The sequence below is a fragment of the Chaetodon trifascialis genome, chromosome 13 (genome assembly GCF_039877785.1).
Source record: "Chaetodon trifascialis isolate fChaTrf1 chromosome 13, fChaTrf1.hap1, whole genome shotgun sequence".
Lineage (NCBI taxonomy): Eukaryota > Metazoa > Chordata > Actinopteri > Chaetodontiformes > Chaetodontidae > Chaetodon > Chaetodon trifascialis.
The window spans coordinates 2,297,127-2,308,207 of record NC_092068.1 but is presented as its reverse complement, the minus strand read 5'-3'; the positions used below and the strand labels follow the sequence as shown (position 1 = coordinate 2,308,207).

The 11,081-nt window shown below is 40.5% G+C and overlaps 1 protein-coding gene across 1 annotated transcript; it reads right to left on the bottom strand.

The window, feature by feature from the left end:
• Positions 1-3,168: 3,168 nt before the first annotated feature.
• On the bottom strand, positions 3,169-9,814 carry cdk1 (cyclin dependent kinase 1). The gene is made up of 8 exons (XM_070977034.1): positions 9,422-9,814; positions 8,627-8,669; positions 7,465-7,621; positions 6,703-6,826; positions 6,195-6,365; positions 5,828-5,991; positions 4,581-4,722; positions 3,169-3,432 (listed from the first exon to the last, which is right to left on the bottom strand). Exons 2-8 carry the CDS (start codon positions 8,661-8,663, stop codon positions 3,316-3,318), a joined length of 912 nt encoding a protein of 303 aa, XP_070833135.1. The 5' UTR covers positions 8,664-8,669; positions 9,422-9,814; the 3' UTR covers positions 3,169-3,315.
• Between the last annotated feature and the right edge of the window lie 1,267 nt (positions 9,815-11,081).

The following is an 11,081-nucleotide window of genomic DNA, read 5'->3' as shown; positions in this document are numbered from 1 at the left end:
GAATGTGGACTGAACAAGCAGGCTACATGAAGAGAATAATGTTTTTCTTTTTTATCATTTTATGTCTGTTCCCTCGCTCACTGTACCTCTGTGTGGCCCAGTGAGGCCAGAAATCTCAGTGGGAGACCTGTGTGATTTGAATGGCTGCCTGTTGTGATTATGCTTCATGAAGCACGTTAAAGAAGTGTTCAATGAGACGAGTCAGGAATGTCAAAAACATTTCAAAGAGGCTTCAAAAGCCACTGCTGGTGTAAACTCCATGTTTCTGGAGTTATATTTGTGCCTGGTTCCTGAGTGTGTGATGGGATGTTTTGAGCACAGAAACAGATTTTTTGCAAGCACAAAAATGACATTTTGTAGAGAAATTATTAGAACAAGAATGATTTAAGCAAACCTATCTGTGTGCTGTCAAACATTTGGACACATGCTGTCATTGTGTCTTTTTCTTGCAACATCTCTGCTTTGTGCACTGTGAGCATTTTTGTTTTTGCAGAAAGAGGTCAGGAGATATTCTGTCTTCAGTTAAGGATATTTATTAACACACTGATAAAATAGAGAACATGTACATGGATCTCAGTCTTTTGGGAAATCACAGTTTGCAAGCAATTAGCTGCAACCACCCGCCAGAATGGGAATTCCTGACTTACGATTATACAGAGTTTTAAAAAGAAATGTGCAGCTATCTGATTGGTCAAAACAGGTGGTGATCATCGTGGTTTAGACTTTAGTGCTCCCTCTTTGGTCCATAGGCTGGTCGCCTGTTGGCACACGACCCATCCAATCCATAGGAGACAGCGCCCTGAAAGAGAAGATAGCTAGACCCCCCTCTAAATGTAAATTATGTGTTAGGTTAATTGGCGACTCTAAAATTGCCCCTAGGTGTGAGTGTGAATCGTTGTTTGTCTTGTGTGTTGCCCTGCGATCGACTGGCGACCGGTGCAGGGTGTACCCCGCCTCTTGCCCATTGACAGCTGGGACAGGCTCCAGCCCCCTCACAACCCCGAAAGGGATAGGTGGTATAGAAAATGGATGGATGGATGGGACCACGTGAGAAACTGATCAGACTGCTGTGAGCCAGACTCAGGTGTGATGCACTTAGTAATAGTAGATGTGTACTCCATAGACAAGCAGACTCTTTTGTTGTAAACAGGCTGTTTTGAATGATGTCATTTCTGATGCCACAGAGGGGGAACGTGCATGTGACCCAGTCGACTCATCCCACTCCAGTAACAGTAGTCATACCCCCATAGTGGGAGGAATGAAGTCTCTGATCATTATTATCATCATTAATGAGGGCATCAAAGTCAGGCGTAGTCTTGATGTTGTCCTGACTTCTTTGGAACCAGGAAGTTGATGGCAGGATGTTCTGAACAGGAAAGAAACTAAAAACAGTTACTAGAAAGTAACTGTTGTATGTTGTGACCATTTTCACTTCAGCATTTTCACCTGCATCTGTGTGCACTGGGTGAATGCCAGCACAAATTTTTAGGCGACGTCAGTGCAGTTGCATATTATGCAGTTTTTCAATAGATGACATTAACATGCACACTGTAGTAGTTTTGCAGCTCCTGGTCGACTTATTGCAACAAGACACATGTTTCTTCTTGGAGGAGCTGTGTCAGAATCAAACCTGTCTGTGAAGTGATGTGCTGGGACAACAATAGGACCTCATGACCAACCACATGGCTGTACCCATGTCCTACTGACTATGCTGAAAACTGAGCATAGTTACTCAAATACTGAAGTACAATGATGAGTTATTTGTACTTTGTTTCCACTTCATGCTACTTTTCTTCCCCTTTTTTATTTGACAGCTGGAGTTGCATGTTCTTCCCGTGCATGCGTGGGTTCTCTCCGGGCACTCCGGCTTCCTCCCACAGACCAAAAACATGTTCATTAGGTTGATTGGTGACTCTAAAATTACCCCTAGGTGTGAGTGTGAGTGTGAATGGTGTGTGTATGTGCCCTGCAATCGGCTGGCCAACCGGTCCAGGGTGTACCCTGCCTCTCGCCCGTTGACAGCCAAAATAGGCTCCAGCCCCCCCGCGACCCCGAAAGGGATAAGCGGCATAGAAAATGGATGGATGGATGGATGGATGGATGGATGGATGGATGGATGGATGACAGCTGGAGTTGCACGTTACTTTATGTGTTCACAAAGTGGTGAACCTCGCTCTGTTCTTGCTTGTGAACCATTGAGCCTTTCCAGGATGCCCCTTTCATACCCAATCATGATACTATCACCTTTTCCCAATAAACCTGTTGACCTGTTTATTTGTCCCAGTCTTTGTTTCTCCTGTCCTTACTTGTTTGAAATGTGTTGCTGCATCAAATTCAGAATAACCAGATATTTACAGGCAAATTCACATCAACAGATCAAGAGACAATCTTGATCAACCACAAGTGGGATTGTTGAGCAAGCTGTGATACCAGGGGCTGTTCAGTACATTTTGAGTTTCAGTCAGCACCATCAGACACTGTCACTACAATTAGCTTCCCAGTAGCTGGGAAGCTCATCATGTCATAAAGGGCAAGTATCAACTTATCCATTTTCTGCTGTTTATCAGAATTGGCTCTATCGGCTACATTGATACACACACACGCACGCACGCACGCACGCACGCACGCACGCACGCACGCACGCACGCACGCACGCACGCACACACACACACACACACACACACACACACACACGAGGAATTTGACTCCATTTTTTCCCAACATATTACTCTTATTTGGCTCTTATGAATTTATTTCTAATATAAGGGAATAAAAAAAAATATTAATTGTAAGACATATTGTCCTGACTGGTTCAGTCATACTTTTGGTGGTGATGAAATACTACTGTTATACTGGAGTATTAATGGTCTCTCACCTTTCTATTACACATCTTCTTGTTTCCCCAAGTTATGACAACATCTGCAGTTAACAAAGTGGTACACACGGACATGGGAAACTCATTTTGTTTTGATTTTTCTAAATCTGTACCTGAAGAGGTGTGACCTGAATTCAACCAGGTTTTCGTGTCCTGGGTCATCAAAAAGTGCAGAGCCAAAAGCATGCCATGCACTGCACTACCTTTGACTGTTTGAGAACTTTTAAAACTTACAATCTGTCAAGTCTCATGTTTCCAGGAAAATGTTGAGAAATATGACATTAAACAAGTTTAATGTTGAGAAGGACAGAAAGTGCAGTTTATTGAAAAGACATTGTGAAAGACAAAACTTTACTAAAGGTCTACAACAATTTTCACACACAAGTATTTACAGAATGATAATTCACAATGAATGTATGAATGTGAGGTTAGTAGGTGTTTTAGATTTTGTTGATGCTGGCAGCAGGCAGGGTGGATTTGTCTAGGTCATCAAAGTAAGGGTGAGTCATAGCCTCGCGTGCTGAGATCCTCTGTGGAGGATTGTAGGTCAACATTTTCTACAGCACAGAAACAAGAAAAGGAGACAGTGTCACTCAGGATATTTTTAGATATGGTAAAAGGTGGACACAACCTCTCATAATGAGGACAGTCTGGAGGAATTGATAAGAGCTCTTTCTTATGTGGACTGGAACGGCAGGCCTGGAATAAAGTCATCTTTAAAGAAAGGCCAATTAGGCTTTTGTTGAATAAAAATTATTGAGGCACCAAAGCCAAAAACAATGGCACAATAACAATAAGTGGCAATTACATATTATGAAGATTGAATACTATCCAAACAGCAATTAGAAGTCAGTGTATTGAAACAGTACTCAATGTATTAAAACATGAAACACACTGATGAGAAACTTCTCTGCTAGTCTCCAGACACACAGCAGCTGACAAAGAGAGGTCGTGTTATACAGAGAAATATCAGCTGTTTCTGGGTGAGGAAATGTTAACAACATCATCCAGCTTCAATCTGGCTTCATCCACCTGTCACGACAGGGCAGCTCTGTGAACAAGGTCAGTTATTACTCTTTATACTAGGAGCCAACCAGTGTTGGTTTTTTCAGATATCAATTATTAGTAATTAAGGAGACCGACAACCGATATCTGAGTTACACATTTGCAGTAAAAATGAAAATATTTTGTATTATATTTGTGTCAAAATTTAGAATAACACAAAAATCCAACACAACATATGCTTCATTAATTACAGCAAAACAGCTTGCCAGTTTCAACACTGGTGTTATGGATTCCTCAGCTGTTGTGTATTGTCCATTGTCAGTCACTGGGGGTGTATTTGTGGTAATACAGTGGGGCGAGTGGGTAAAAAAACAAGGTACACATCTCTTCTAATGTTACTGTTGTGGGGGTCCTTTCTATTTCATTTTAAGTGTGTAATTTCATCTGCATGCAATCCTCTTGAATATTGTTTTTTGTTCATTTTTAGAATGAGTGTTTGTTCTCTTGTGTTTTTTCTCCCCTTAAATGGGCAACTGTGGCAACATCTTCCACAGAGCGGGCCCTTTCTACTGTTTTGCAATGCTGTTCCAGTTTCAGCAGGAGGACGGGCTAGGACTGGGTAGTTTGAAGTTTGAAGAAGAGAACCCTTGGAAGACTAGTATTGGAATTAATACTCAATTAGTTCAGTGCTAGTCCTTACCGCCAGTAGGTCCAGGCCATTCTTGTCCAGGTTTTTCACCATTGATGACAAGTTGCCAGACTTCCATTTTGGGAAGGTGTTTTTGTAGTCAGGTAGGCTCTCGACCTCAGGCCACACATCATTGTTTGGGGTTCCCAGAGTCCTGGAAAGTGCAGAAACAGGAAGATTTATTAAAAAAATAAATAAATAAAAATAAAAAATAAAAAAAATAAATAAAAAAAAAAATTCAAAGAGGGGACTGAATGTAGTTCCTGTGAAATAGTTACAGCTGTAACAAGAGGCTGAAATCCAGTATATGGCTGGACTGTGTATGCAGCCAAACAGTTTAAACTGTTATATAGATCAGGTCAGTAGTTCATGAATCTGCAGTTTTATGCATCTAGCCCAAGGCTTGTTCCTACAGCACACAGTCTCAGAACCAATGGTCTAGCGCAGTGGTTTTCAAAGTGGGGACCACCAGGGGGCGCTAGAGGGCCTCAGAAAATTGGAGGGAAGTTAAGAAAAAAGAAAAAAGCAAAACATGTTAGTTAATAATAATCTTATGCTACTGTAATAATTATTGAATAGTGAACACACACACAATTGAGAGGTTTGGTTTCTTTTGTCCTGTTCTTGTCTGTCAACAGTTTGTTGAAAAGTTCATTATTCAGTGGGAATTTAATACAGTGTTGAAAACATGTTCGTTAATATTCTCATGCTAAACAAATGTAATAATTATTGAATAGTGAATAAAAGTAAGGAAATCATTCTAAAAGTTGATGTTTCTTTACATATTTTGTAGCATTGTCGGTGGGTTTGCAAAGGGGGTCCCTGGCCAGAAGCTAATACTGTTTGGGGGGCCATGGCATGAAAAAGTTTGGGAACCCCTGGTCTAGCATACAGGAATTTTTTGGTGGAAAGTATTCTTAACACCAATATTACAGACACACTGTTTTGAGATAATGTCAAACTTGGCTAGTAAGCTACCTTTCCTCTGTATTTCTGTGTGAATGTGACTGATTCAGTGACAACAGGTCACAATTCTCAGCTAAATAAGATAACGTTATTGTTATCCAGTGAATAATCCAGCTGCTGACGCTATTTAAGTTGGGTTGCCCCCGCAGACGTTGCATCTGAGTCAGTCTTAAATTAATAACTCATAGGGAAGCTTTATGCAACAGGTAAATTCAAGAGTCTATAGCACATCTGATTTGAAGTTATGGTCAAAGCCTAGGTCTATTTTTGCAGCTGGCCCCTGGTATGTCTACCTGAAGATCCTGAAGAGCTGGTCTATCTCAGAGTCTCCATGGAACAGAGGCTTCTTGGTTGCGAGTTCGGCAAAGATGGTCCCAGTACTCCAAACATCGACAGGGGTAGAATATCGAGGAGAACCAAGGAGGACCTCTGGAGCCCGGTACCAAAGAGTTACAACCTGGGAACATATACAGGGGTTAATTCAGCTCAGTGGTCATTTTGGAGGCTCTTTGTTCGGTGCTGTTAATCAAATCTCCTCCTCTTCCTCTCTCCTTATATATCTTTCATTCAGTGTTGGTGATGCTCTTCTTCTGACCACTGTGTCAGTGCAGGTTTACCATCCAGCTGTTTTAGTCCACAAATGTGTGAATGGATTCTCACCTCATGGGTGTAGACCCTAACAGGAACACCAAAGGCCCGAGCCAGGCCAAAGTCCGCCAGTTTGATAATTCCCTTGTTGTCAATCAGAAGGTTCTGGGGTTTCAGGTCCCGGTGGAGGACCCGACGACAGTGACAGAAATAAATGCCCTCCAGAATCTGGTAAAGGTAGCTCTAAAGGGTGGTGAAGGATGGGGGGACGAGAATGAACATAACTTAAATGTAAAGCCTTTTATGCATGATTTGAAAAAAAAAAATTACTTTGGGAAGTCTGCTTGGACATATAACCAGTTAGACAGGAATGAGAAACTGACTCAAAGCAATAACGGAGCCCGGAAATTCAAAGTAGATAACTGGTATTCCTGTTCATCATTTTAAGTCACCTTGTTCCTTGAGATATATTATTTGATTCTACCGCAATAATACAGCTGTCACACTACTGTCACACATAATCAGACATAATATCCCTAAGATGAACCGGTGAGAATTTGCTAATCACAAAGACAGTTACCTTCACCAGCATAGGTTCCATGTACTGGCCACAGGGTATGGAGTCCAGGTACTTCTTCAGGTCCATGGACAGGAACTCAAAGATGAGGTAAAGACGAGACTCCTGCATCAGGACATCAAGGAGCCTGGCATATGTACAAACACACACATACTGGTTAAGTTCATACTGTGCTTGTGTAAATTTCCTCATAATTCTTTTTTTTTTTCCCCACATATGGGTGATCAAACATGTTATCATTGTTTTGTTGCCTGCATTGCGTAATAACATTGTTTATCTTCTGACTGTCAAGAGGAAGGATAAAATGACAGTCCTCAATTAATTTCTGGAGTTGTAAACTCCTCTCCCATTGTATTATAAAGCATTGTGCAGTGTTTTTAATCAAACTGGACTTCCTGGATCCTATTTCAACTTTTCACTGTAGCAACATTTCCACACAAAAAAGTCCATGCTCCTTGAGATGCATAATGTATCATAATGCCACTACTATTCTAGTGGCATATTGACTCTGAGTTGCATGTCACTGTTGAAACTATAGGTCTGTGTGAAGTGGTATTTGACAGTGGAACATGAGTGACATACTGTTTATTAATACAATGAGCCAGCAGAGCAGCAGTGGCATAGTAACTGTTCTCTGCTAGTGTCCGCACATAACATTAGCACTTCATAAGCTGGAAAATCTTATTTTACAACCCTTTAACCTGACAGAATTTGCTTACATGCCATTCTGTAGCACACCCTCTGCTCCATACAAAGCGAACATACCGTACAACGTTGGGATGCTTCAGTTCTTGAAGCAGAGACACCTCTCTGACAGCAGTGCTCGGAACCCCTTCCTCCTCACTCTCCAAGCGGATCTTCTTCATGGCCACGACCTTCCCTGTGGCCTTATGCCTGCCCTTGTACACCACCCCATAGGTACCTATAAGAACAGTAAATTACCAAAAGTTACCAAATTGGCAATGTATAAACTTAAACAGTTGTGACACTCAAATGGTCTGCCTGTCTACTGACACAAATGTTATGTTTAAGTCTGTACTCATGCCATACATGATTCATGAGAATCATATTCTCATGAATCAACTGATGCAAACCATTTCAAGATACAATCACAAACAGCAGTTACAATCAATGCCAACAGCAAATGACCAATTTTGAAATTGAGACTACTCACTGATGAAGTCTCAGTAATCTGGTTACATTTGCAAAGGCCCACACGATCCAGTCCAGTAAAATATTTGCCCAAAATGCTTGAGTAAAGATCGAGCCACTTGCAACCACCTGTGCAGATGAGTGGTGACTCGTATAGCCAATGAAATTTCAAAAATGACCATGTGCTGCTTCAGTGGATAATTTACAGCTAAATCAAGGAATTCAGTGCTAAAAGGAACAGTACACAGGCTTTGAAATTATAAATAAATGGCCTCAATATAATGCAGAAATAAATGAATAGCCTAAATATGAGTAAGGATATCCAAAATATGAAAGTAGATTACCTAAATATACATTAACTAGATGTTTCCCATGCTTTTTGGAGAACATCTAGACATACCCTTCGAAAAACATGTGTAAAATATTTACTGTCCGTGGTTTTATTAGTTTTTATTTAACTTGTACTTGGGTAAAACTTCATGCTGTCATCCCAGTGTGTTTTCCAGCTAAAAAAAGCCCATACATAGGAATCCAACTGCATTTATTTGCCTTATACTTCAGTGTGTTCAAACTTTTATTGTTTTACCCATGCAACTACTCGAAATGATTCAAGAACACCTTTCAGTTTGCTTTGGGTATGTCTTGGATAAGCATTTTAGGCAAATTGTACAGGAATGGGAAATGAGGTACCTATAATAGAAATGCATAGAGAACAATTTGGCCATGGAACGTTACCTGCCATTTGTCACAAGAACAAGAAAACATTTAGACCAACCTTCTCCTATTTTCTCTATTTTCAAGTAGTCTTCCATTATCACCTAAAAGGAAAAAAAAAAAAGAAAAAAAAAAACACGTTATCATGCCAAGAGTCCCATTTCAACCTTAGTTTCCTAGCTTCATGTAATGCTTACCTTTTCATTACAAACTTAGATTTGATTACTACGACAGTTAACGAACTTAATGACATTAAGTAAAAGAACTCGTTTTACTTACAAGGTAAAGTGTGGTCAAGGCTGTGAACGCCGTAACGTTACCTGACGTTAACGTGCACAGAAAATGATTTACAGCCTAAATTACGTACAACATGCAATTGACTGACTGCTGATTCAATAATTTACAGCAATGTAACTAATCACAGGCTTTTCAATTTAACGTTAGCGATAAGTGAAAACCTCCAACACCAAAGCAAATCAACGCAAGGTTACTTTACGTTGCCTAACGTTAAATAATGTTATGCCTAACATTACAGATATTAGCTGATATTACTTATCTATTTTACTCTTAGTTTTAGCATCAGGTGTTAACCAGTGTTTTCGTTTCGTCTACGACAGTGACGTTTAGGGCAAAGATATACCTGTTGCCGAGCCGTTAAAACTGCCGTTTTCTTCATGCTAAGTTAAGGTCACCAACGTTAGCTTGGCTAATGTTAAATCGCCAGGGCTATCTTTCTACTGATTTTCTCTCGACAGCTGACCCACTTTCTGTCCAAAATTGAACTGTCCAAATTTCAACTAACCTGATAAGGCATTTGTATCATATTTCAACCTGTGCAAAATTAAATAAGAATTACCTGACTGCGCCGTGCTTCTTGTTCTATGTACTCTCGTGCACAGACTACTCCAAGAATGCCAACAGACACTTTTGAATTGACCACAGTACGGCAGCGATTCAAAAACGAACCAATGAGCTCACGCGATGTATTTCAAAAAACACCAATCAGGAAGGGGGAAACTGTCACATGGGCCGCGCGGGAGAGAACGCGCCGACGTTCCTCAGAAACATCAGATTTGCCAACCCTCTCGTTTTTATCTGGCTCCTCTCCTGTTATAGCCTTCTCTCCCGCTGTCCGACCATTTAAATATTTCGCCTTAAATTTCTCTTGTTTTTGACGAATATTAAAAAAAAGAAAAAACGGGATGGCTGACGGGATGCGTTTGACGTGTTTGCTACATTTTCCTCCGCTACAGTAGGTGGTAGTATGGAGAACATTAGCTGTAACGTCGGTTGACAAGGAGTCATTCATTCCATAGACATAATATACGTAAACGCCTCATTGACTGACGCTCAGCGCGGCCGCCATCTTGGATGGGTCCCCCATGCGCCCCTTGTGCATTTATTTCTACGGAGGAAGGTGTATGTCCACCTACAATAATCACAACTTTTTACCCGATTTTCACACGGTTTGGTTTGTTACAAATGGCAGAGATGTAGTTATGACACAGGACGCTGTCACACATAAAAAACACGTGCTTTCATGCTGAAATACTCTGTCTTTGTTAAAGAGCATAATACAGACATATGGTATGGCATATTAATAAATGTATAAATTAATTACATTTATATTTTAATAAAGAAACAGTCTGATTGTTCATTTGAACTTATTTCTCTCTCTCTCTCTCTCTCTCTCTCTCTCTCTCTCTCTCTCTCTCTCTCTCTGTCTCACACACACACACACACACACACACACACACACACAAAATCATGACCCTTCAGTACACACCAATAACGCAAGAATTTCTTCATTTTTGTTTTTGTGCGCTGAGTTTATTTAATGTAAAGTTAGGCACAGGCACATGCACGCGTGCACGCACGCAACACACACACACAGAAACCAGACATCTGTTGACATGCGTATTAAACTTTGAGTAAGTTTTTTTACTCAGTTGTGTTGGAATAAATCTTCACCAAAACAAACTGTCGAAACGAGGAAGATTTTTTCTTTTTGGCGAACTCATCATGTGTGTCGATCCACAGTACTGCTGCTTTCAAAAACAAAACTGCTTTCTGTTCACAGCTTTAAGATGACAAAGATTCCACAATTGCCTGGACTGAAACTGCTGATGTTTGTGATATACACTGATTTTAACACATACATACATACAAAGCTCCCATATATACCTGCTCAGTACATTTTTTTCCTTCTCTTTTTTTTTAGGCCTGGAAAAGCAAGCTTTAAAATTTCAGGTAGTTCCAGCGTCTTACACTACCCTGTTAAGCTTGTAACTGAGGCTGGGAAGCTAAATAAAATAAAATAAATAAATAAAATAGGGGCATAGTTGCTCTCTTTACGTTGACTACGTTGGCTCTGGTACTAGTGGAGACCCACCCAATATGGCGGCGATTACGCTCCAGCACATAATGAGGCGTCTACGTATATTATGTCTATGCATTCATTCATACAGCACCCGCAAATGAAACAAGAGGAAAGAAAAACAGAAGAAGAAGCAAGA